Source organism: Corvus moneduloides, chromosome 1, assembly GCF_009650955.1.
Source record: "Corvus moneduloides isolate bCorMon1 chromosome 1, bCorMon1.pri, whole genome shotgun sequence".
NCBI classification, from domain to species: Eukaryota; Metazoa; Chordata; class Aves; order Passeriformes; family Corvidae; genus Corvus; species Corvus moneduloides.
Genome location: NC_045476.1, coordinates 83,225,540 through 83,253,534, shown reverse-complemented (window position 1 = coordinate 83,253,534; position 27,995 = coordinate 83,225,540). Strand labels below are relative to the sequence as shown.

The 27,995-nt window shown below is 37.2% G+C and overlaps 1 protein-coding gene across 3 annotated transcripts in view; it reads right to left on the bottom strand.

The window, feature by feature from the left end:
- Window positions 1-27,995, bottom strand: part of LOC116447857 (cadherin-12) — a 432,700-nt gene that overhangs the window by 69,792 nt on the left and 334,913 nt on the right. For 2 of the 3 annotated variants that reach the window (XR_004241717.1, XM_032117539.1), the window contains 2 exons: window positions 7,941-8,060; window positions 1,156-1,323 (listed from right to left, as the gene is read on the bottom strand). Coding sequence is in view for 2 of the 3 variants with exons in the window: in XM_032117539.1 (XP_031973430.1) it covers window positions 1,156-1,323; window positions 7,941-8,060 (288 nt within the window). In the remaining variant the exon portion in view is untranslated. Of the gene's footprint in view, window positions 1-1,155; window positions 1,324-7,940; window positions 8,061-24,590; window positions 24,795-27,995 lie in introns of all 3 variants that reach the window. The other variant, XM_032117553.1, reaches the window with a different exon arrangement.

Sequence of the window (27,995 nt, the reverse complement as noted above, 5' to 3'; positions counted from 1 at the left end):
ATATGATTAGTTTATGTACCTCTAACAGAGGATGTGGACTCTGAAATTTTACCTGTTTCAAAGCAATGGGGGAACTTGCTGCAAGAAAAATACATTGAGGGTTGTTAAATACAAAGGCACCATTATAAGTAAATATAATTAGAAAGTAAAGAAGTTTTATGAAGTATTGTTTGGCCTGTTTTGTGGATACCATCTAGATGTGAGTGTAAGAGACAGAAGGAAGGACCAGATGGATCCTTCTCATAACCTGATCTTTCTTACATGCCTGCAAAAACACAATGAGTAAAAGAAGAATTTTTATGCAGGAGAAAACTTCACAGTTGCAGATGTGGTTTGGTACCTATGGAGCATTCATAATACGTATAGTGGGATTTCAATTCATGGGCAAGGAAAGAGATGCAAAGTAAAAAATGCTGTGATCTTACTGCAGATTCATGCAATATATTATAATATGAATTTGCCTTACTAACGAATGTTAGCAGCTAATTATTTTGGCATAGCTATCAAGATTTTTGCTTGATTAGTTTCTGCATTTTGAAGGTATGGAATATACAAAACTTCAGTAAATTTATGGAGACAAGTTTAAGTGACAATCCTCTTAATCATACGCAGACTATGAAACTCCTTAAATTAGCATATTTCTGAAAAGCCTCATTTAAACTAATTGATGTGAAACATAATAAATTATCAGTGCATGATCACTGTTTTGAGGCTGCAAGTGTTTTCAAGGACAGATATAATCTTCTGGGCCAAGACACATAAAAATCTGTTCCTGAACATTATAACAATAATGCTTAGCATGAGCTAGCTCTTCCTTTGGTACCTGGAAGTCTCAGGTTATAACCTTTTGTAATTTGAAGGGATTCATGCAGTTTTCCTTGACAAAATAGTATTTCCCAGATAATTTTTATAGTGTAAATGAAATGAACTCTTAGGCTCAGGCTGGTCTTGTGGAATAATGGTATATTTCCTCTTAAACATTCAACTCATACTTTCAAGTTGAGCTTTATATTATTTAAAAAAAAAGGATATTTGATTTTTTTCATCATATACTGTTCTTTTTCCAGGATCTGAGTTTCTTATCTAAAGGACTTTTCCAAATTAACACTTTCAGTCATGCTTATTTGGAAATCAGTGCTTTGGAATACTACATACTCTTAGGAAATCTGGGTGGGTTGTCGTTGACATCCGTGAGAGTAATGTTTACAGTGGTGGTACCAGCTAGTCCTCCCAGCTGTCCTCCCATGTCCTTGGCTTGGATTAGAACTTGATATTGTTCTTTCACTTCTCTGTCCATATTTGGCAAAGCTGTTCTTATTACACCTATGAGAAGAAATGGGAAAGAGAAGGAGCAAATAAACAAAGGGCTGTGATTGTCTACTCTTACAATTTAATACTGGATCTCTTGATCCAGGAATACAATTCTGAAATGGTTGATGAGAGGAGGTCACACAGAAACACGCAAATCACTCAGGCTTTTCAAAAGTGTGTTTGTCAGGTATTCAACCACTCAAAATGAGTGTTTTATCTTTTCAATCAGGACATGAAAGGATGAAAGAGAATGATGCATTTTCACTAGGGATATTAATGTTGTGATCATAGATTTGCCACATCAGGGATGAGGAACACTGCCTTGTACAGAGTGAGGAAATGTAGGAAGAAGTGGCAATGCATTGCAAAGCCTGCATTGTCAATTGTTTCCAACCATTCACTTGCCAATAAATTCAGGTTAATGTAGGACAAGACAGTGTTCCTTTCTACAAAAGGAGGTCTTTATTAGAAGACACTTCCTTTGTTTGAAAAAGTGTTCTTGATATAGCACAACGATGCAGTGAATATTTGAGGAATTTCCTTTAAAAAAAAGTAATTTAAATATCACAGTAAGACATTACCACAATGACTTTTAGTCTTTGATGATTTTGGACAGCTGATATCTAAGTAGATATGCCATAATCCCCCTTCTGATATGTTAAGAATATATAGCATAAAAGGAAGAGTTGGAGAGAAAAAGATGGGGAGAGAAAAGGAGAGGTACTATTGAACACACAAATTAGCTGATGAAGTTGTATAAACCTAAGGTTTGGTGTACTAAAGGCTTTTTCTTGAAATCAAATATGTAGGAGAAAATACATGTCTTTGTCAAAATTTTACAGATGTGAATAGCATTGCAAAATGCTATATGTTAAACAACAGTTATCAGAAAATGCCTAGGTGCACATTGGAGCAGGTAACATGCAAAATTGAAAAAGAAACCAACTGGAAGTATGATTTTTCCTTGTTATTATTGGTTTATAAAGTATTATTTTCTAGTATTAAACAATTTGATGTTAAAAACAGGTTTTTTACTTGGTGTTAAAATGGGTCTGGAATGGCAAGAAGCAAACTTTAAGGACCATTCTTATCTTTATAGCAACTAACCACTGCTGTCTTAACAAGTCAGAATAGGAGCCATTAGGTTATAATACTTTTTCAGAATCTAGAAATGACTTTGACCTAAATCTGCTATTTCTTTAACCTATTAAAAATTCCCATTAATTGAAATCTATAACAATTTCCTTTCTCTCCACTTGTAACATGATTATAATGACAACATTAATAGGAATCACCATTTTCCTGCGTAAGGATGGCAAATACCATACTGCATGCCGTTTGCTCCAAACTAAAATTTGAATTACAAAACTGCAAAAAAATTGTTCATATTCATGTGATATTCATAAAAAAAATATTTGTGCAAAGACGATAAACTTTACTAGGTTTCCTTTTGAATCTCCTAGTCTTAATTACTGCTTAATTTGGCATTGTGGAAACTATATGTTCCACAGTCTTTTACAGCATCCTTGGTATTTTCATTTAAGCAGAAAAGACGTGTGCAAATGAAAGACCTCCTGTGTTATACTAACAAAATGAAATAACATAGAATTGCAGAATCATAGAATATGCTGAGTTGGAAGCCACCCATCAGGATCATCAGGTGCAGCTTCTGGCTCTGTGCAGGACGCATAGTCACACCATGTTCCTGAGAGTGTTTCTCTAAATGCTTCTTGAACTCTGTCACACTGGAGCTGTGACCACTTCCCTGGGGAGCATGTTCTATTGCCCATCTACCCTCTGGGTGAAAAACCATTCTCTGGTATCCAACCTAAACCTCCCCTGACTCAGCTTCATGCCATTTCCTCGGGTCCTGTCACTGGTCACCACAGAGAGGAGATCGATCCCTGCCCCTCCTCTTCCCCTCATGAGGATGTTGAAGACCACAATGAGGTCTCCCCTCAGTCTCCTCCAGGCTGAACAGACCAAGTGACCTCAGCTGCTCTTCATGCAGCTTTCCCTCCCAACCCTTCACCATCTTGGTGGCCTTTCTTTGGATGCTCTCTAATAGTTTAATGTCTTTTTTAAATCATGGCACCCAAAACTGCCCTAGCACTCGAGGTGAGGCCGCCCCAGTGCAGAGCAGAGCGGGACAATCCCCTCCCTTGCCCAGCTGGCGATGCTGTGCCTGATGCCCCCCAGGACAGTGTTGGCCCTCCTGGCTGCCAGGGCACTGCTGACTCATGTTCAACTTTCCCTCAACCAGGACCCCCAGGTGCCTTTCCACAGAGCTGCTTTCCAGCCCCTCATTCCCCAGTCTCTACACAACCAGGGTTGTCCCATTCCAACTGCAGAATCTGATACTTGTTAAGCTTCATATGTTTGGTGATTACCCAGCTCTCTCTTTTGTCAAAAATCTGCAGGGCCTCCCTGCCCTCAAGGGAGTTGACAGCTCCTCCCCACTGAGTGTCATCAGAAATCTTATGCTGTATTCCTTGCACTACTTCATCCAAGTAATTTATGAAGATGTTGAAGAACACTGTTGAGGATGGAGCCCTGCAGAACCCCACTAGTCTGATGTCACCCCATTCACTATTAGCCTTTGTGCCTGACCTGTGAGCCAGCTGCTCACCCATCATGAAGTGGTGTTTATCCAGCTGTGTGCTGGACATTGTGTCCAGAAGGATCCTGTGAGAGACAATATCAAAAGCTTTGCTGAAGTCCAAAACTATTACAGAAAAACTGAGCATGGGTACACAGCAGGTTGTGAGGAGAAAATGCAGTTTATCTGGTTGATATAGGTGTTCTGGGTACAACTAAGTGGCTTTCTCAGAAATGTTCCAGGGGTTTTTCAGAAAATGAAGAATGGGCTATCAATCTAGCAGTAAAGTTCCAAATCACCCACTGTTTATTCCTGTCTGAAAGTGTAAGGTCATTCTATATATTTTTCTGGAAAAAAACCCTTTATCTTCAGGAAAAAAAAAAAGAGTGAGAATAATTTTCATGTCTGGCAATTCATGGGCAATTTTCCTTTTTCTGCCTACTCTATTTTAAAGGCTTAGATGAAACACCGAGAAATATTACTTCCAAAATCAGTTCGTACAGACAGGACAAATGTGAATTAGGGTTACCTTATCAGCAAAATAGAAGAATAAAGTATAGGTAAAAATCCATGGGAAGCAAAAGGCTACAAATGTTGGTATTTCAACTTCAGCATCACAAAGAACAACTAAATTTAAATCAAAGGGTTATTAGAATGTAGAGGCCTTATGTGCATGTAATGGTGTTCTGAGTTCTTGTAAATCCTTCTACCTTAAGATTTTACAGTAAGAATTGTTCAACTGCAGAACTGGATAACTTTGATTTTCTTTTTTGTCTTTTCAGATGGCATCAATATCAAATGTGCAGAAAAGTATGGTCTCCGTACTGAAAACTGAAAACTGAAAAGAATATGTATGGCCAGAAGATTTGCTTTCCAAAGTTATTGACCCATAATTCATCAGGAGATCACTCACTTTTGTAGAAGAAAAAAACCCAGATTCCAAGAAAAAACCTCCTGAATAAATACTCCTGCTAGTACCAATTTGGATTTCAATAATATAACTGAAGTCAGAAGATGGACTAGAATACTGAGTCTAACAAAATCTGGAAACATCTAGCCATAAATAAGAATATTGACCTCATAAACATATCAAAAAAATTGAGTGGAATGGACATTTTAATGGTGGAAAAGGATATTTTCATAAGAAAAGAGAATATATATAGGAAAAATATGAGAGGTAATTTGTTCTAAGATAAGTTCTCGTTTAAAAAAAACCCCCTCCCATTCAAATCAGAAGAGCAATTTTATAGCATTTAAAAGTACCCCCCACATATAAGATTTGAGGCCTTAGAACGTGCCAGTCAAACAGTTGCTCACCAGAAGGTACTTTATTTTAAATCTCCCACTTCCACATGGTTTGCTTATCTCCAGCAAGAAGATGGAAAAAGATTAGAGGGTCAGTAAAGACAAGGAGTAAAAGGGGCAGCTATGACATCCAGACACATAGAGGTTAAAAACTATCTAGGTGTCCTAGTTTCATATCAGAGTAAATGTGTAATACCTATTAGGAGTGATTTGAGAAAGGAGTATGTGTAAAGTCGAGTGCTTGACAAACACAATCCTTATTTCACACATAAAATTATGGTCAGTGTTTTCACTGTTACTACTTTGCAATGACATCTTGAGGTAGAAACAGAAAATTCCACAAGCATATCAACATCTGTGAGGTAGAAGCTAAAGAAACAAACAACGTTTGGAACTGTTTGGAAAGGAATAGAGAACAGAAGTGCTATTAAGCAGCTGTATACATCCATATCAGCTGCCTTCCTGAATACTAGGTGCACTTTCTCACCCTGACGAGAAGGATGATTATTGTTATGGAATAGGATCTGTTTAAAGAAATCTTTAATCTAGAAAAGAGTCAATTCAGGGAGATTATAAATAGAAATTAACTGTTTACTGTCTTATGCAATGTCTAATGTATGAAACAAGCTAAGAGATGCCCCTCTTTCAAAAAAAGAGCAAGAGGAACTGGTTCTTAACCAAATAAACATTTGCTGTGAAATTTCTAGTGAGTGGGTATGCTGATACTGTACTCCTGGACAAGTAAAATCCACTGTGAAGTGGAAAAGTGGAGGAGAAATACTTTCAGACTTCTAGTTATTTTGACAATGGTAGTCACCCAGGAACTTTGTAAGGACAAGTTCTTTGAAGACTAGAGGAGTATTCCAGGTGTGCATCACTAAACACTTGCTCTTCATCCTTCACTAGAGCTAAGGAGGCCATTACTTTTGGAAACATGATACAGGGCAGAAACTTAGTACGGATGTTCTTAGGTTCTTTAAATAACTACAAGATTATGTCTCAAAATTGTTACTGGAATGCAAGAGATGGCAAAACAAGCCAAGAACAACACAAAAAATGCTTATTCATCTGCTGGCAGTTCTGAGTTTGTCATTGTACTAAAGTGGCTTTCTTCCTCTTTCCTGTCAAAAGCACCAAGGGCGGATTTCTGGCAGTTAAACTCTACAGTGAAAAACTACTGTATAAACTGCTCAGTTATAAAATAAAAAATTGGAAAGAGCAAATCTGTAGTATTGCCCTGGACTTTTGAATTTTAGAGCAAATCATTAAGCACCATTCTATGCACTGTTATTCACATACTGTTTACCTCTACAGTCAGTGTTAGACCCACGAGTAACTCTCATAAAGTGAGTTTTCTAACGTTAAGACAGGTTACAGCATGTTATTGCTGCTTATAGAAGCATGAATCTATACACTTTCTTTCTGGTACAGGATTTTAAACTACGCTGGGCTACTGTTCCATCAATCTTCCTCTATAGCTGTGTCCATTCTTTTAGCACATGAGTAATTCATTAAAAGCAATAGCCAGGTTTGCATGATATTCCAGGGATAGTAGGGTGCAGGCCACCACCTATGGTTGACTCACTACTGAGTAACATATGACAACATATGGCACAGCCGTTCAAAGTGCCATGGGAAAAATAGTTCTTCTTCTAAGCACTACTAACTACTTTTTTTTCTTGTGAAACTTGTACTAAAAGTCCAATTTTGGCTCCAGTAAAGTTTTTTTTTTTTGCCATTGAATTCATACCCATTCTTTACAAAACTGAAAAGAAAAAGTAAGTATAAAGGCAACTACTTTTTTCCCCCAGACACCTGAAGAAGTGCCATTTCAGTTTGAAAAGTAAAATTGCTCGCTGCAAATTGCAGTATCATCTCCTGCTAAATGGAGCATGGAACAAAGGGATGTGTCCACTGGAGATGGTGTGCTAACAGCCTTACAAGGCTCCACCATCAGGGCTAAAGGCCCTGAGTCTGACAGTCAAGTACAGCTTCACTGGAAGGCGAAACTCTTTGCTGAAAGGGGCATATGGACAGCTTTCTGTGTAACTCACTCAGGATGCCACAATGTATGTCATTCACCGTGTAGGTTATCCCTTCCTTAACTGAATTACTAAATATAGAATCAAGAATGACATTTAGAAATATAGGACAAGATACCCAATTAATAGGTCTACCAACCTCCCAAATATTTCAGTCTCTTTAAACATATTATCATTTTCTGCTCACACAGCCAGTAACCCCAGACAAAGGTAGGATGCCCCAGGAAAAGAGGAGGGAAGGAGATGATTCCCAGTCTCAAATTAGCTCTATATAGCAAAACAGTAATTGCTGGAGAATTTCTGACTGTAAGTTCAGCAAGTAAAAATGCAGAGAAGACCCAAGTTACAAAACTCAATCATCAGAAAAAAAAAAAAAAAAAATAGGATGCATGTAACAGATAAAGCTTTATCTACAGAGAAATGGTAAAGCATTGAAACAATAATCATTCAATGCAGACATATTTTAGATATTCCAGAAGTGATTGGATGAGCATGTTTCTTCTGTTTCTACCACACACTGTAATTCATAAAAAGCTAGTCAATACTCAAAACTGAATAATGTGGAAAATTGCACTCCTGGATTTTGGCCATATCAACCATGTCCATATTTATTCATTGATACTGCCTACATGAATCAAAAAAACAAAGCTCAAATCTTCCATTGCTGCTGGTAAGCTATTTACCTGTCTTGGGATCAATGGAGAAATATGGTTGTCCCTGAAGAACGCTGTAAACCACTCTAGCACTGTTTCCATAAGTGGGATCATCAGCATCTGTCGCCTTTACTTGAAGCACGTATGCTCCTGCAAAGAAACACAGGTAATCACTTTTTTGGCATAGAGCAGTGATCAGGGATATTTCAGACACAGTACTCCAGTTGCTCTGTTGCAATTCTTGTTCCACTGGAAAAAAGGTGAGAACAAACGAGTTAATTCTTCATCTCCATGCTAACAATCATCTAGGTAATAACTGAGGCATAATGGGGAAGAAAGGAAAAGGAATCCACCATCAGAAGACACTCATAAATAGTTTATGATGCATGCATTATTTTTGCAAACATTTTATATAACACTTACAGGATGGAAGTTTGGGAAAACTCAGTATTAAATTTTGGAAAAGAATTATACCACATAACTTTGTGAAAAAGTAGACAACCATGAAAATAAAAAATGGGATCAGCCTTTAAAATGAGTTTTTGGTCAATCAACTCCTGAATCTTCGGTAAGATCAACTGAACCAAGCTCTTGGTACATTAAAAAGCTGCACTGCAGTCTCCTAAAGGTGGAATTCATACTCCCATTATAGAATGAAATTAAGTGTTTAGTTCAGGCAGTTGTCTTCAAAATCCAGACTTGAGTACCCTTGCTTCTCCAATACAGCTCAGTAAGGAATGGAAGTACTGTGGAGGAAGTACTCCTTATCACTGTTTTCAGCCATAACTGTAGACCAGACCTAGTGCAGTTTCCTTTACATTCCAACTTAAAAGGGACCAATAGAGCAAAAGAAACGCACATGAAAGCAGAAAACTCACTGTAAATGGCAACAGTCTGCAAAAATATCTTGTTCCTCCTGCTGGTTGCTAATCCATTTACTTGCATTTCCTCACTGCCCCATAATTAAAATAGTTTTCAGACTATAATCTTCAGCAAAACAAACTCCCACATTGTTAGGCTTTCCCATCAGCTTTGGAGAATTGTTTCCTATGATCTTCTGTGCAATTTAATTTTGGAATTTGCAGTGCTGATTGGGAGTGAAGGTTGCCTACATGAGAAACAGCAGAGTGGTGTGGGTTATCTCCACCATTCCTGTTTTAAGAAACATGGTATATTTGGAGGTCATTGACTTTTTCAAGAATATCCATGGAATACTGTAAGAGCTTTAAGACTGCTACTTTTCTGCAATGAAAATTGGCAAGTTTTAAAGAATGTTCACCATCTGAAATGAACCTTAATGGACTTGTTGAAGTTTAGTTCTGGAAGTGCCTCACTGAGAGATGTTCCACATGAAAGGTCCTATGACTTAGGCATGAAAGTAAGTGAAGGTTAACTGTTTGGAGGATAATTTTTTCAGTGCCCAGCCCCTGTATTCTCATCACATGAGGACTGACAGTGGTCCTGGAGGATTTGGTACTAACATTGTAAAAATACTGGCTGCATGATGGCAGCATCAGACTTCTCCTGTTATGGTTTATTGATCAATAGAGAATGAAAAGGTATTCCAAGATATTCCAATATTCTTTCTATCTCCTGAAGAAAACACAGAAATATGAGAGTTATTTGATTATCAATCATTTTTTACAGTTAATGGGCTGATCATGTTCTTAAGCTGAGGGCAAGTTTCATTAAAATCAACTTCTGAAAGAAAGAAAATATTAGCAAATAATAAGTGAATGAATGAAAAGAAACACTACAGCTGAATCCATATCTATAACTCCTCACTCAAAAATGTGATGCTGCAACATGAAGGAGGCAGACAGTGGCCATCAAACTGCCTGAAAATTCTGTCACTGACCGAGGTGCTTGATGATTGCTGCACATACAGATTGCTAGTGTCGATATTCCTAGGTACATGCTCCAGATAGTCCAACCTTATTACATGAAAGGAGGAAGAAATTTTGATTTAAAAGGTGAGTTTTATTAAGGGAGACATACAAAGTCATATTTTAGCCTGAGAAGTAGCAGGCACTGAATATGAAAAATAATCCATTTCACATTGACAGCATTTTCAACTGTATTAACTCATCTGTCAGTTCTTTTTCAACAAGCAGATAATATGTAAAGCTTATATTTTTATGATTGGTATGGAGTGTTGGTTTTTTTGTTTTTTTTTTTTTTTTTTTTAATATGCCTCCAGTCATTTGCTTATTTAAATGCATACCTAATGTTCTAAATGGGTTTTCTGAAATTGGTTTCTCATCCTTTCAGTATTATCAAGCATTTCTCACTGTATCTAACAAGCTTTCTATTTTATTGCAAAGCAAGAAACCAATGTATTTTTAAAAGTATACTCTAAAATCTAATTATTTTTTTCCAGACAATAATGCAGGGCATTACAGCTGTAAATCTTTAATGCACAAAGGTAGTGATGAGGGATCACATTAACTACAGTTAATGACATTTTAATTAAAATATATACTTACATTACTACATGGAGTAATGAACAAAAAAAGATAAAATATTTCTTTTTTTAATATATGATAGTTAACATTTAAATATATTTTAAAATTTTTATGTGCAAGCAACACATATTTGATGTAAGGCATTATAAAATGCAGAAAAATTAAATGATGTGCTTTAGTTATTTATGTTTTGGAAAGAGAAAAAAAAGTGTTAAACCATTCACACAGTTCCAGAAATGGTATGGAATTTTAAAGATTGTGTTTTCTTTGAAACAATACAGGTGGTATTGAAGACTAACATACTGTAAATCACAGCAAGCATCCTCACCTGAATTTTACTCTGGCTAAATCTAAGGAGATTCATCAATAAGTGAAAATAGAATGGAGCCCAAGATCTGTAACTTGTTGGTGAAACTGACAGAAATAGCACTAATAAAAGCCTTGTAGTTTATATCAGAATAACTAGAAGGAACTGTAGAACATCTGAGTTTATACCATAACAGAAATCTTTATGAAATATTGACTAGACTTCTAAAACAATTACCTTTTTTTTTTTTCTGGCAGTCTCTCATTGGTAAAAATGATACTTTGCCAAAATAAAAACAATCTTTGAAAGAACAACAATACTGATGAAATCTCTTCTCATCCAAAGAGTACTAGAAAGACATTTCAAAATATTCTAATACCCAGTTCGAGATTTTCAAATTTCTTTTGAAAGACTAGTCAAAATTTGTTTAAAAAATTATTTTAAGGTTTAAACCCTCCCAAATTTCAAAACAGAATATTTAATTCATTGATTTTCTTTCCTGATTTTTTTTTCCTTATAAAAGACTAGAATTTTGACGCTTTGTACTATTTCAACCTGGAAACAAATTTTACCTTCACCAAAGTGTAGCTGAGGTGGGTTTCTTGCTCTCTGTGCAGCTATTGTTGTCTTTCAAAGTAATCAAGCGGGAAATGTGAATTTTTTACGTTTAGTTTGTTGAAGATGAAGATGTTGTCATGCTGAAGAGCATGACAAAGAACACACAAAACTCAACTGGGACTAGATAAAATGGTTATTTCATTGTAGAGGAAAATTATATGATTGAAGGCTATGAGAATAATAGAGCAGTCTTATTTAGATGCAATTCCTGAAAAAAATAATGCAGAGCAAATTGAATTGCAAAGACAAACTAGAAAGGAGATGGTGATATATCATCTTTTCGCATTAAGATCAGCTTTCAATATGCCTGCAAATGCCATTAAGTTTGGTTACAAATACCAAAATTCACTTAAGTGGTAGCAGTGCATTGTCTTATACAGAAAGTGAGGGTGGCACGCTTTGAGGCTTTGAAGAGGCAAGAGAAGGATGGGTGGGAGCAGTAAGTTTTAAGGGTTAATTGAAAGGAAGGGATGCTGAAATGATAGCAGGAGTTCAAGTGTTCCATGGGCTCTGGCTGGAGCCTCTCTCCGCTGCGCAGAGATCAGAGGTTCAGCCAGAGCAGGTGACTCAGCCCTCCTGCCAAATTTTGAATTTCTACAATAACAAAGATACCACTCCTTTGGATGCTCCCAAGGGCTTCCTGTAAAGCAGATTCCTTCCTCAAGTCTTCTGTTTTGAAACTTAGGGCTCTGACTTTGCTGTTTTTCTTGTTCACCTTTATCCTCCCTTTTGTTAGTAAGAAATGAGCATGTGACACTGTATGTGAATTTTCATGGAATTACTTTTTGTAATGGACTACCGAGGTAGTTTAATCTACTTCGTGGTGAGTTAAGACAGGATTTTCTTGTAGAGTCAGAAGAACTCTCATCATCTTGCTGCACAACGTCTCCCCTTCCACATGTATCATTTAGTACTTTTGAAAGAAATTAAATGATTGTGAAAATATTTTTTTATTGGGCAGGGGGAAGGAAGAGCACAGCTGCTGGCATAGAAACTAACTACATTGGACAAAATTCTTTCTAAACAATTCCAAAAATAGCACCATGGCAACCCAAACAGCATCCATCTTCTTATCAGAATTCAAATAAAAACCTAATCAACACATTTCATAGTTGTGGGTTTCGGGTTTTTCTTAAGTTGAAGAAAAAAAAAGTGAATTTATGGCTCACTGCAGCACTACATTGCAATTCAGATCAGGAGATTCTGTGTCTCAATAAATATTCCCCTGGCCTCCACTAGTAGTTTTAGCAAAACTCCAGTATTGGGAAGACGTGCATTTGTAAAGAGAGATGCTGACACTGCCCTTTTGGGGCTTATCTTTTATAGAAAAATTACCAATAAGTTTTGAATATATACTCTGGACGCTGACTCCCACAAAAGTAATGTGAGAAAGGCATATTTCACTTGGAAAAGTCAGTTTCCAATTTATGTATTCATGGCTGTGCAGTCCTCATAATAACACGAGCTTGCTGGCTCCATCAATATCTTGAATACTAGACACAATCAGGGAAGCACACTTTTCTTCTGTTTTGCATTCCAGACATCGCCCTGAACATATATATTTCTCTCAGCTGTCAGAAACAGCCATAGCCACAAAAGCAATACTGCCATTTCCTTTTGTAATTGATGAAGGATGGCAGCCTTTTGCTAATAGTTTTGCTGTGCTGGTAGCTAAAAGCAGCTGTCGCAATTCTCAGCATTTAGTGCATAATCAAGCGTATTTCTAGTATGTCTAGAATAACATTTGAGTTACACTGGCAACAATCCAGGGAGCATGGAAGCTGGCTTTTCTTTTTCCTGCTGGTCATCCCTGTCTCCCTCATGGATGATGAGGGTAAATAGGGGAAACCTACTGCTGTGGGGGTTTTAGCTAATTATTTAGCTTAGAAATCAGCAAAGCAATTATTTTCTTTTCCTTTTCTTTTTTTTTTTTTTTGGGACCATCATCTGTTGGGGTCAGCCAGAGTTAAGCCTCTCAATCTGGCTAAGCTAATAATGCCTGTTATTCACTGAATATTTATTTAATTTATTTATTTTTATTAATTTAGTCTATTCATTTATTTATAAAGAGATTCAGCTGCTTACACAGTCTCAAGGCTGTGATAATGTTTACAAAGGTTACACTTTTGAAGAAAATGAGGAGCTTGAAATAGCAGCTAATAGTCTATACCCAATATGCACATAAAGGAGTGGCCTGGTAAAGTAACAGCTGGAAATGATGCATAAGGAGAATAGCAGAGGAGCCAATTAACAAATACTAAGCTTAATATCTATCTGAGAAATATACTTCTGAAGAGTGATATTTGCTTGCTGTTTTCAGGATTGTTTTCCTCTTACCAATATGACAGAATTTCCTCTCATATATATGGAATTTAGCATATAGAAACGTTTAGCTTTGACTTCTGCTTTTATCATCTTGACAACTTGATTAGTTTTCAGACTATGACTCAACAGGGACTTAAGCTTGCCACCATACCTTCATGGCTAGGATAGGTGAGATAAAAATAACCAGTACACCCTCCAATCATGATAGCTGTGCTGGCAAATCTCCTACTGAAGACGTTTCTGTGCTGATAAAAACATGCTTTTTCTGCCTTAGTTTATGTTTTGCAGGGAGGTGGTTGAAGTTGTATTAGAAGGACCTTTATGATATCAAATGCTATGTCTGAACCAGACAACTTTTCCAAAAATGCTGTAGGAAATTGGATGTGTCCTGGGAAATACAAAATAATAAATTTTAGCCCTACAAAATAATTAATTTTAGCCCTATTCAATGCACTGAAATCTTAAAGGCTTGAGGAAAAATGAGTCATCCTTAGAATAACAGCACGAAGAGTTGCTATTCATTTATTAATCTGGAAAGTTGTTTCAGTGTGATCAAAATATTTTTCAGACACAAATGTTCAAAAAAAAGACTAAGTTCAATTTGAGCAAGGAAAGTGACACACTGGAACTGATTCCAAGCTGATGCAACCTGATGGTTGTCATGATATTTACCTGTACAGGATTTGTTAACATCAGCTGCGTGCCCTTTCAACAACATAGATCCTTCTCATGCCAGAGGAAAGAGTACTAGGAAAAGAATTTTTTAGCATTCACTTTTCTCACGGAAGAGCTCCTGGAGATTCTTAAGGTGTGGCAAAAAACTTGAAATTTTGACACTTCTCCTGACAGCCCCCTAGCCCCCTTGCCCCTGGAATAACAGAAGGTATGTCAAAAATGGTGGCCATCACATAACGAACTCAGGAGAAAGCAAGTCACAGTGTTGCTTCTATTTTACTGTTTGAAGTTTTCATGAGCCAGAGTTTCGCACATCAATTCTTCAAATGTCAAATGAGTTTTTCAGAATGTAGTAATAAGAAAACTCTAGCTTTACAGAGGATACAAGAAAAAAATTAGTGTGAAATAAATGCCATTCTTAGTGAATGTTAGCTAGAGGGACCTGCTTTTGAATCTCAGTAGAAGTTCTAATGCTATATGGAGGCTAGGTTGTTTCACTATTTTTTACCAGATATTGGACCTGTTTGGAAATAATTTAATTCTATGTTCACCCAAGTACCTTTAGCTAAGCAAAGTTAATTTCTACGCCAGAATTTAGTGAAAAAAAATCTTTTAAGCTTTGAATGAAAGAAAGAAGTTTATCAAGGTCTTTTTCCCAGTTATATTTAGAGTCATGCACTTAGAATCAAGTTACTATTGGTAACTGATTTTACTATTGGTAGCCAAATTACACACTTATGTGGTAACATTTCATGGAAAAGACATTTGGAGATGTTGATGACTGAGCACTTCTAAAGTTTGCATTGCCTGTATCACATCCCTTTGTACCTACTTAAAGTGTCTTGATGGTTAAAATGGTTAAATCTCTCAAGAAGGATACAGAGCAGTCTTCATGAACATTTTTTCCTTCATATTTTTTGTTTTGTATTTACCTCTTTTTTCCTACTCAAAATCTACAAATGTCCCATGGACAAATTTGGATTAGGCAGAGTCATGATATCATGCAAAAAGAACTTCAGAGTACATAAGTGACTTCTACACAACCTAGTATGCAATGAGACTGTCTGTGAAAATTGCTGACCTTAATTATTTAATCAGAATATTGCTTTGAAGATTTTCCTGCTACTTGTAGATCAAAGTACTGAAGAATCCATAGAATTTTACTCTATATATTTGCATTAAAATTTAAAATGTAATCTGATCCATTCAATGACTTAATTCATAATGTCAGTACTATTCTACACAGCTCTCTACATCAATATCCAACTACACTAACATTCTGTGGTGAGAGGAGACAGCAACCCCACATACTCACAATAGGGGTATGACAATAGGGGCTTCAGAACAAGAAACAACATGGATATCCTCAGGCTTGACAAGAGGTTCCCGTCATGCAAACTCACTTGAAAATAAGAAAAATGACAAAAGAGGGATTGATACTTTAAGTGACATCAGGCACATTGTCCGTCACAAATGGTATTTCAGAAAAAAAGGGGAAAGAAATCCAGCATCTGAGAACACTCAGGATAGCATGCCCCTGTGTAAGTCCTGATTCCTACCAGTGACCGATTTACACCATGAAACATACGGTTTCCAAATACCTCTTACCTTTCACCACAATAACTGTGCAATTTATTCCTAAAACAAAGCTAATGAACTAATTTCCCTTTCTACAGGAACAGTGCAAGGAACTGAAGGGGGTCAGAGGTTTGTGATGGATGAACAGCAACAGCTTGCACAGGGCTGACTATGGTGAATCTTCTCCTCTTCTGAGCTTTGTGTTCCCACTCAGAAATCCTGTCCCTGTTGTAGGAATGACCCAGTGACTTATAAAGGTACAAACTGAGGTCAACTTCAGATTACCTTAATAATTCACAGCAGTTGGTGGACTTTGAACATGCAACTGAATCATCCTTGCAGCAGAAGCTCTTGAAAGAGAGTGGGAGAAAACTGGCAACAGAAAACCAGGCAGGCATTAATGTTACTAGTGCCCTCACAATAATGATAAGCACATAATTAATTCCACTTTGTTCTTTTACTAGAGGAATTGTAGTGTCACTATCTTTGGAAGCTCTTGAGAGCAGATCAGACATCCGTTAGGAATGACATATGTGTGGTGATCCTCACAGAAATACGTTAAGCGAATCTGAGATCCCTTCTGACCCCAGCTTTGTGATGACATGCACTGCATAAACAGACTTCCCTCCCTTCAGAGAGATACTGTGTCCTTGCTCTTGTGGCTATGATAGAACTGTTTTAATTTGGTTCAGGAGTGCACTGTTGAAGCAGATCTTTCCCTTGCCCTCAGTACACTCTTTCAGTGTGAAAACTGGATTATTTTGGGTAAAGCTAAGATGGAAGGTAGGCGTGCACTTGATGAAATGCTACTGTTAAAAGGTAGTTGAGAGCTTATTTGAAACCATGAGGGTTTCAAATACTCTGGATGCCAAGTTCTGATCATGCACTGTTCCATCACACAGCTCTGTTTCTATTGCATCATGCTACTGCCTAGTATGACATCATATTATTTTCAGATCCTTTAGATACTACAGCATTACATAAGTATCATTATTATTTCACATCAGGCACAGTTGCAACTTAATTTGCAAAAATCTATAAAGTTTTAATGAAGATGGAAAATGCTACAGCAATACAACTACACATATTTGGCCAATTTCATAGCACGGAAAAGAGAACATTTTAGTGATTGGGAGAGAGAAGAAATTCAAACCACAAGGTCATTTTACACATATGGGAATTTTAAATATACACACTTAAAACTAGCTGTGAGCATGACTCTCCTTTCTCATATATCGTATATTAGTGTGACAACTCCCTCCTTTTCATGTGTTTGCATTAGTTTCTGATATTTTTTTCATAAAATAATATTAAAAACTTCTAGTGTGACAGTCTGATTTTTTGGTTGATCTGAACAGTAAATCAAATTTTGTATTGCCTTCCTAATTTGGATCAATATAATGCTTTGATAATACAGTCTTAGTGAACAAAACATCAAGCATCCTTCTCAGCAGGCAAATTTCTGGACTGTGTACTGCCAGAGTAGGGACTTACATCCAGTTTTGTTAGGAAAAGTCCAGTGAGCCAAAGAAAATGTCAGTGTTTCACCGGAGGAATACACTTCCCAGGCATAACTGCGAAGATGTTCTTTGCCAAAAGGTCACAGAAACATGCTTTTCATTTTTTTTCTGCCTTACTAAGCACAACTCAATTTCAAGATACTGCATAGAGAGTTTTTCTCAGCATGAGGAAAGACTGAAACAGAAGATGGTAGCACAGAGATCTGGTCCCGTTCTTAATTCAATACCAGACTGTTGTTCAACAAAGTATTTTACTATCTCTTAGGTTCTCCATGATAGAATGAAAACAGGAACCTTCACACTCACAGTGGTAGATACTGTTCTAAGACAGTTTAATGTGCAGTGATTTTTGGTGCTCTGTAGTTTGATGGTAATAGAGATGTCTTCTGTTACGTCATTGGTCAGGACATAATAATATATATATAATTTGGAAATGTAGCATTAGGCAGAACACCAGACAATCCCAGACAATCCCAAAGTAAGACATAAAGCAGCATATCCTATTCTTCAAATTCCTTAAATTCATATCTTTAAAAGAATTATGCACTACAGTCAAGAAGCAGTCAAATAACAATCTCAAGAGCTGAAAGAATTACAAAATATTGCTTATTTCAAACAATATTTTATGATAGAAGTTATTTTGCGATAGAAGGAGGCATCTTGCAACCTGTGGCTGTGCAAATACCCAATATTCTTTTTGGTTGGTTGGTTTGTTATAAAATGAAAGTGTGGCTTTTGAAAGAAACAAAAAACCTGAAGCAAAAGTGTGATTTTGAATTGACGTAAAGCATACCAATACATGAAAAGCATTTCAGTTTTGAGCATGGTAAACAGGCAAGAGCAAGAAAGCTTTTGTTTCCAGGGTTGCATTAGGAGTGGAAGACACTCAGATATGCTGTAGGAGTTCTCAGTTCAGATGCTTTTTTTTGCCTGAGGAAGTTCAAATTTGTACTGCCTATCTTTCTGGAAAATTTTTCACTTTTATATTTCATTTCATCATTCGCAAGGGTATATGCCTGTTTTTTAAGACAGCTTCCTGACTCTCATGCAATGTTACTCTTTTTTTCATTTTTTTCCTTCTCAGTTTCTTCTGTATAAGCACTCCTGATCAATGGAAATATGTGTTTTCAGAAACAATGAAACAATATTATCGACTGAGCCTGAAAGACATACATTTATCTATGATAGGTGGAATAAGACCACTGCTGGTAGAGAAACAAAAAGAAGTTGAGTCTTCTACTTAAATTGGACTACTGCATTAAAAAATTTCACTAACGCCTTTTCCTGCATGCATAGTTGGCTAACTGGCAAACACATTCAAGACATCTTGAACTGAGCTTTTGAGTGAGTGAACTCTTCGCTGACACAAAATTGATTTCAGTAGTATTCTTGCCTTTTGTAATTCAGTTTTAACCTCTTAAGAGAGATTCAAGGCAGGGCTGTGGCAAACAATAAATATGATGGACAATATGGGGAGGAAGGAGGTTTGAAGTATGGGACAAAACCTCCTCCTCCTCTGTTTAGAGATGACTATACCTCTAAGATTGCTCTGTTTTAAAATTAATATTGTTTTCATCAGTGTGTCCTAATTGTAGGTACTGAAGTTTTACTGTTTAACTTCAGGCACTTGAGACTTCAATCTCAACACTCTAAAAGTTAATGTACCTACCCATCCCAAAATACAGGCAATGTTCATTTATCAATTACATTTTCAGTCATCTGTTATCTAAATATAAGCCTGAACCCTCGTGGGATAGTCTGCGTTATACTGACTGTGTGGGTTGTGGCTGCAAAGCTTCTAACTGGAATGATGCCAGATCTGATGAAGAACCTGCCAGTGCTCCTGGGGTTATTCCAGGTGATATTAAAGGCTGTATTCATACATGTGCCACTCTTCCCTGTGTGCCAGAGGTAAGCCCAGACCTCCAGTCTCAACAGTTCTTGTTTAGCCATGGCTGACAAATGAACCTGTTCTCATAGCTAGTCAAAAAGTATCTTCTGGCAGCGTAATTTTTATCTTTATCTTTTAGCCTATTAAGACTATTTCAGCTCATGTTATGCTGCACTTCCCTTTTTAAAGTCCTGTTTGGGAAGGCTGACATCCTGTTCATTCTAAAATTAACAACAAAGTTGTCATTACCTTGGATAGCAAAGGGCCATATATTTAGATACTCCTGCTGTTTTGAAATTCAAAATCTATCTAGCTCTATCACTCTAGATAAAACCAGATATTTTCCATCAGGTTGATAATTATGCAGAGAAAATGGATAAAAATTAAAATTTTCATACTTGACTTTGTGAGCTATCAATTGGTTTTGAGCAGCCTTTCTGTTGGAAATATTAGCTCGAAGCATTGCCTGGATGATTCTCCAAGCATTCTTTTCTTCAAATCACTAACTGACAATCCATTCTGTATCCATGATATGTGATTGAACTCTGTGGAAACTCTTAAAATACAAAACCTTGTGTCACCTATCTCAGATACATACAAGAAATCCAAAATTTTTTGCTCCCCTTTGCAAAGAGACATTTAACATCTTCAAAGAAAATGTCTGTTTAGATTCCGAATAATTTAGGACCTTATGTGTGTTCTCTTATTACAGGAACCATTTGTCTAACTTACTAGATCACTTTGAAGATTTTAGCACTTAAAAAAACATGGTAGTCAAGGTCCTTTTACCTAATTCACTTGAAACTGGCTCAGAAAATTGTCAGAAGTTTCTAGAAATGTACTTCAACCTATGTGCCACTGATGCTAGAGACAAAAAATAACCCCAGCCTTTAATAAATTATCATTTATTTCCCAAATCTAAACATTTTTGACATAATTTTCTTCCCAAGAGCCACAATCACATTTGTCAACTTAACTGATCCCTGAAATGAGATCCAAATTATTCAACAGGCATAAAATTAGTAGCAAGCCTCCGGCATAAGACAGCAGTTGCTTTTAGCATTCATTTTTGCTTTATTAACTACTAGAGAACTATGGCAAATGAGATCATAGGATGATACTGCAGTCCAATTGAGTAGTCTCTTATTCCTGCAGCAGAATATATTTTTGTTTGTTTGTTTGCAGGTTTTTTGTGATTTTTTGGTTTTTTTTTTTTTTTGTTTGTTTCATTGGTTAGTTTAGTTGGGTTTGTTGGGATGTTTTTGTTTTGTTTAGTTTGGATGGTTGGTCAGTTTTGTTCTTTAATTTTTCTACAACTCCAGAACCCTCTAGATGAAGTTGGGCATGTATATCTGCAAAGGCACATTGAGGTGCTCAGACTTCCAGTATCTGAAAGCAGTAAGTTCTCAATTTTTCTTTCAAAATTATTAAGGCTTCTGGTCACAGGACAAGTTACTATCTAGAGGCAAAATCAATCCAAAACAATAAAAATGCCAAGTCATCTACTGAACTGCTAGAAGCAATCTCTCTTTAAAGAACAGTGATACTTTAACTCAACTGACTGCAGCTCTTCTCCTTGGCTGCTGAGAGGACTCTTACCTTTCGCGATTTCCAGCCATATTTCTATTCCCATTCCCATTCCCATAGCCTCTATCTAGTGAGCCACACAGAGGAAGTTCATCCAGTCGAATCTGCAGTTTCCCATAGTAACTTACTACATTTGCTTACCCTCCCTGTTTCTCCTGACATGTACCCTACTGTGCCTGTTATGCAACTGTCTCCCTTGTGCCCCTGTTTCTTTCTCCTCTGGATCTTCTAATCTCCAACCTTGCCCAGGCCTAGCTTGATAAAACATTCCTGAGGCAGTTCCTGTTTTCTCTAGATTTCTCTCTACAGAAAAAAAAAAAAAATCAAAACAAAAAACAAACCCTTTTATAGTGTCTTTCCTACAAAACAATGCTCCTGGATGCAGGCCATTGAGTTGCTCAGTCATTTCTCATTCTTCAACACTAACCAGCCTACTTTTCTTCTTTTCATATTGTTTTCCATTTTATTTTATAAAATAAAATTATATTCAAAGTAAATATCTTTGACACATTTCATTCTTTTTAATCAATTATGGGATGAATAAATGTGAGACTGTATTTCCTGGAAATGTATTGCAAATGAAATGATTCACACTGCATCACAACAAGGTTTTTCCTGGCCCCATTGCACCTAGTGCCAACAACAGACTTCATGTCAAGATACTGACAAAAATGTACTAACTAAAAATATGGACACTTTAATGAGAAATTTAATGAGACATCTAAGCAGTGTCAGGCCACTTATGATTTTCTGGTTTTTAATTTATTCATGTCCTTACTCTGAAGGCCTCTATGCTTTTATTTTTAATCATGAAAATGAAAAAAAAAAGGAAATTAATAGCAATTCATGTTAATGGGGACTAGTTGAGGAGAAATGTATAGGAAGACAGTGGAGAAAACAGTCTCATTAATTTCTTTGTTATTGCAGCTAAATATAATGAAGAATACAGTCTGATTTTCTTATAATTCAGTAGGCATGTGAAGGCCACACTGAATGAGAGAATGTGCTCTTTGACCATTTTGTAAAAATGTCTAATTAATTTTCCTTTGTCACTTCCAATATGTTTCTATTACATGCTTGGGACTACTGGGGTTCCCAATGGTGACTGAATTTTGCAGTGCAAAATTACCGTCCTTAAGTAATTCTAAGAATTCCTCACTGAAAACTCTTAAGCACACATCAGGTGCTGGTTGTGGCCACACAAGGAAAGATTCTGCTTGGTTATACTTATTATTTTACATTGCCTTGAATATTATTTGTTTGTTTTGGATAATTGCAAATTTTTTGAAAAGTTATCTGCAATATTTTCCTCTACACTATAAATGAAGATTATATGGTTCTGAAATATTCTTCTCATGGACGACCATGAAGGAGCAATGATCCTATAGACTGCATGGTCTTTGTCAGAAATGAGATCTGGGAGTGTGTCCAGTTCATCCAGTTACCTGATAAGTTACAAGCAGTGCAATGTAGCAGGATAAATATGATGGGCAGAAGGTGCCAGAATATGCTGTCATCAAAGATTCCCATGGATAAAGGTCACCTGTGTTACCTGCATGGGAACAACTGACTGGATAACTGAGACTTCCAATGCTACTGGTAACCAACAGAATGCATTTACCAATGACTCTCATTGCATTTGAAAAGCAAGAATTACTACTACAGAAGCCCTCAAATCAGCTGAGTTGCAATGTAATGAAAGAGTAAATGAGGGCCTTTGTATTCCCCCAAAAACTCCCCGAATCTATATATTATTCGAATTTCCTGTACTCCATTACCATGTTCAGAAAACTTTATTTCATAGAATTATAGAATAGGTTCTTTAAGAGCTCATAGCTATGAACAGAGAGTTCAAGTAAACACTTAATAAACTGTTTCTGACTAATTTTCTTTGTTCACTTAATTATTCACATGGGATTTATTGTGAAAAAAAAAAAAGGTAATTTTCCAAAATGAACAATGGTGAAAATTATATTGTTAATAACTTTTTACCTTTCTTCACATCTTATTTACCTTTTAGCACTTCTTGCAAAATATTCAGTTTTATGGTAAAGGAACAGCCTCTAAATTATGATTTCACTTTCCAGGAAAAATTTCCCAAAGGATAGATCCACCAGATGGTGCCATTCACCTAGCCAGATGAGGAATTTGGTCCATGAAAGCTTTCAATTTCTTATTCATAGATAATCTTTAATAATGAGTATATCCTTGTTCATCATTTTATCAATGTCCTATGCATTTATGAATGTTATGCTAATCTTTATTTAAAGACATAAACTTGTCAGAGCATCTGTTTCTCAAGTAAGGGTAGGTGGGCAGAGATGATCCAACATTTTATTCAGTTGCCCAGTTTCCAATTTTGATTTTGGTTTATTTTTTGTTTTTTTTTCTTTTACTGAGAAGAGTAAAATACAAAGCTGGGAGGAATGGCCAATAGCCCAGAGGGATGTGCAGCCCTTCAGAGGGACCTCAACAGGTTGGAGAGATGGTCAGAGAAGAACCTTCTGAAATTCAACAAGGGCGAGCGCAGGGTCCTGCACCTGGGAAGGAATAACCCCATGCACCAGCACAGGCTGAGAGCTGACCTGCTGGAAAGCAGCTCTGCAGAGAAGGACCCAGGAGTGCTGGTGGACAACAAGCTCTCCATGAGCCAGCAGTATGACCTTGTAGACAAGAAGGCCAGTGGGATCCTGGGGTGCATTAGGAAGAACATTGCCATCAGGTCAAGGGAGCTGATCCGGCCCCTGTACTCAGTCCTGGTGAGGCCACATCTGGAGTGCTGTGTCCAGTTCAGGGTTCCTCATCACAAGAGACATATGGAGGTCCTGGAGCAGGTCCAGAAGAAGGTTACAAATGATTCAGGGACTGGGGCACCTCTCTTAAGAGGAAAAGCTGAGAGAGCTGGGCCTGTTTAGTCTGGAGAAAGACATCTGAGAGGGGACGTAATTACTATCTATAAGTATATGGAGGAAAGGTGTCTACAGGATGGAGCCAGGCTCCAAAGGACAAGAGGAAACAGGCAGAAACAGGTGCTCAGGAAGTTCCACCTGAACATGGGGTGACTAAGCACTGGAACAGGTTGCCCAGAGAGGTTGTGGAGTCTCCCTCACTGGAGATATTCCAGAACCATCTGAACACAACCCTGTGCAATATGCTGTAGGATGACCCTACCTGAGCAGGAAGGTTGGACCAGGTGACCCATTGTGGTCCCTTCCGACTCTTACCCACTGTGACTATGTAAAACTTGCATGCAATCACTGAAAATATAAAAGGTTAAAAGAAATGCAACTTTCCACCTCAGTCGCCCACTTTTTCCCTCATTAGGAAGCAACTCATGTTTGTCTTCCATAACTGCTCAGAATGTTTTACCTTTGGCTAATATAGTTAATTTATCTTTTTCTAAATTTTGATCTCTAGAATTGACACGAGCTGGAACTGAGTCTAACCATTAAATAAATGCACAGGCTTTTCTGATTTACTTTAAATGGCCACATCAAATTATTAATACCTCTTCTTGGAGAAGAAATATTTTTACATCTATTGTTCTATTACCAATCCTAGGCCTTAAATAACAAATAAGAGTCCAAATTCTCATTTTAGCAAGAACCTTACACTCCTTCTATCTTCATACCATATCTTAAGTAGTATTCAGTTTTTCCTGATCCTTCGTTTGACTATAACAGAAGACCATTACATGGGGTCCTACATCCTTACCTGGTCTAGCCTTAATGAAAACACATGATTTCTTTCATCAGGCCTAATGTAGCATTTTTCAGAGAGGGAGTCTTCGTCTGCCTCCATTCCCCAGAAGTGGCTCTTACAACCCACTCCACAGGCTGCCTGTCCTTACTGTTCCCAGCACAGAAATGACAGTAGACCAAACGTATCTGGAACTGTCAGCAAGAAAGTTTGAGATGCCTGAGAAAAAAAAAAAGCACTTATTTAGATGTAAACACTGTACTTACTGAGAAAGCACAGGCTAAAATGGTTTGGTGCAAATTCTGGACACTTTTCTACGTGGCTGTGTGCCAACACAGGGCTAAAAGCCACACAGGCATAGCAATGCTCATCCTTCCACCTGAGATACAGGACATGTAAGCCTCTGCACAGACATGTGCTAATGACCACAGGCAGCCCTGGGAGCCAAGCTGCCTCTCACAGTGCATGCCCAGGGATTTTGCACCAATGCATACAAACTCTGAGTGAATCCAACCCAAATGTTTCTCTATTTAATGCAATAAATTTATACATTGAACCAAAAAAAGAGCATCTATAATGTCCGGTTTCAGTTTCACCACGATCTCTGGAAAGTCCTGAAAGCAGACTCCTCCGAGCAATCAAAGTGCCTCCTTGCTCAAAATGACTTTCCCATTTAAACTTGGAGTCTCTCAAACTTTACTCAGGACAATGCTAATGGATTTTGGCGGAACATGTCCTCTGCCTGATGCATTCACAGAACACCTTAGCTTTTACTTTCTTTTGACTGGTTCCCAGTTTATTTATTTTTCTATGTTTTTTGCCTTAAACTAAATGTAGTTAAAGTTGTCTCCAGATTTTGACATCCTAATTTTGTATATATAAATGCTTACAAATTGGATTTGTGGCCTGAATATAGCATATATATTTGCTTGGGTGTGTACATATATATATATATATATATATATATATATATATATGTATGTATTTGTTACTGGCCTGAGAAAGTTCAACCTTGTCACATTTATAATTAGCAGGATTTCGTACTCTACCAAGTCCCCCTTTCTTGGGGTTTGGGTTTGTTTGTTTTTTTTTAAACTGGTGGTGGTAACAACAGGCTTGCATATAAAAAATACACAGTGTGAAGACTGTTAGTGGTGAATCACACAACTGCTAGAAAAACATTTTGTAACAGTTTCTTAGCCTTTTTAGGGTAATAATTCCCTAGTCAGAAAAAGGAAGATTGATAATCACTTCAAATTTTATTTTTAAAAAATATATTTAATGAGAAAGGTTAGTCATGCTAGTTTCTAGGTACCTGGGGATCCAGCCAAATCTGCTGAACCTGACTAATTTTTTTAACCCCAGTGCTGGTTTCTACAGTGTATTGCATTAGTACACTTCTAGAACCACTCATCTCCTGAGATCGAGCTAAAATGACAAAAGCCACAATGGTGTTAAAAAATTGATACAAGTGTTATGGCACTAATCCAAAATTTGACAGAATCTCACTTCTACCTCCAGCATGCTTGTTCTTATTGACTGCGGTTCTTTTCCCTATATCACAGTGTAAGAATGCATTCAAAGAAATTTTTCTTTTTACTTTTTTTTTTTTTATTTTTATTTGCCGTCACTGAAATTAGTTGCTATCCCTAGACCATGTTGCAAAGGCTGACTTAGCTTTCATCGTACCTCTTTTTCACTGGGGCAATGCATCTAACTAAAAAACAGCACCAGTGCAAGAAAGGTTAAGCAGAAGCACCCTTGCAGTAAGTCCTTTTTCAACACAGAAGAAATGAAAGATGTCAGATAGCTTGACTTAAGACATTAACTTCAATGTGATATTCTGAGCCAGACTCTGTAACTTTAGGACGTACTTTGTTTCATGTACACCGGTGCTCTTGTGTCAAGATAAGCAGGTCTTCATCCAGAGCTCCTTAAATACGCAAAAATTCAGTGTTTTAGACCAAAATAAAGCAATTAAAGTTAAATATTTCTGCTCTTTTTATACTTCATGACTGTTATTGGTTATGACTAATGAAGGATGTAAGTAGCGACTGTTGCAAAAATCACCAAGGAATTTTTCTGACAGCAAACCACACAAAGGACTCCATACACCCTTTACTGATGATGTGGGGCAGGACTCACTTAAACAGATAAAACTTTCAATATCATTGCAAGTAAATATCTCAAATTATATGTTTATTTAAACTCTTTTCTTTCCAGTATTTGTACACTTTATGTTCTTACTTGGGTTTAACAATATGTGACCATTAGAAAGACATCATCCTAATGGTATCTCATTTTTAAACCCTTTCACTTCCTGATTATAATGCACTAAAAGATGCATTTGTATTCTTATCATTACAAGAAAATATTGAAAAAAGTATAATAATTTATCCTTTTTTCTTCCCCCATCCCCTGGTAATAAGAAATCTGTGCCCTTCTGTATAAGAAACTGTGTAATAGATTATATTATCCTTTTCCTTTAAGCTATGTCATGGTAGGACAGATTTCCTTACAGAATTATAGAATGGTTTGAGCTGGAAGGGACCTTAAAGAACATCTAGTTCCAACACCCCTGTTATGGGCAGAGACACCTTTCACTAAATCAGGTTGCTCAAAATCCCATCAAACCCTGAATACTTCCAGGGATGGGGCATCCACAGCTCCTCTGGGCAACCTATTCCAGTGTCTCACCACTCTCAAAGTAAAGAATTTCTTCTGAATATTTTGCCTAATATCCAATCTAAATCTACCCTCTTTCAGTCTGAACCCATTATCCCTTGTCCTATGACTTCATGCCTTTGTGAAAAGTCCCTCTCCATCTTTCTTTCAGGCTCCTTTTAGGTACTGGAAGGTGCTCTAAGGTCTTCCCGGAGCCTTCTCTTCTCTGGGCTGAACAACCCCAACTCTCTCACCCTGTCTTGATAGGAGAGGTGCTCCAGCCTTCTGAACATCTTCATGGCCCTCCTCTGGACTTGCTCTGAGAGGTCGATGCCCTTCCTGTGCTGGGGCCCCCAGAGCTGGATGCAGCACTGCGGGTGGGGTCTCACCAGAGCAGAGCAGAGGGGCAGAATCCCCTCCCTCACCCTGCTGCCCACGCTGCTTTGGATACAGCCCAGGACACGTTTGGCTCACTGGGCTGTGAGAGCACATGGCTGGGTCATGTGCAAACTGATGAAAGGAAAGAACTGAAAATGACAGGTCTGTTCTCATAATTAATATGTTAAGTCATACAGTATGTGGAAAAACAATTCTAATCAGAACTGAGCCTTAGCTAGAAAACAGGAGCACAAAAATGATGAGCTTTCAAATCCTTGGCCCCTTACATATGAAACACAGGAACTGAACATATTTTATTAAACCACATAGAGCCTTTAACCCTGAGTTTTTTGCAAGATAAAAATTATGAATACTACT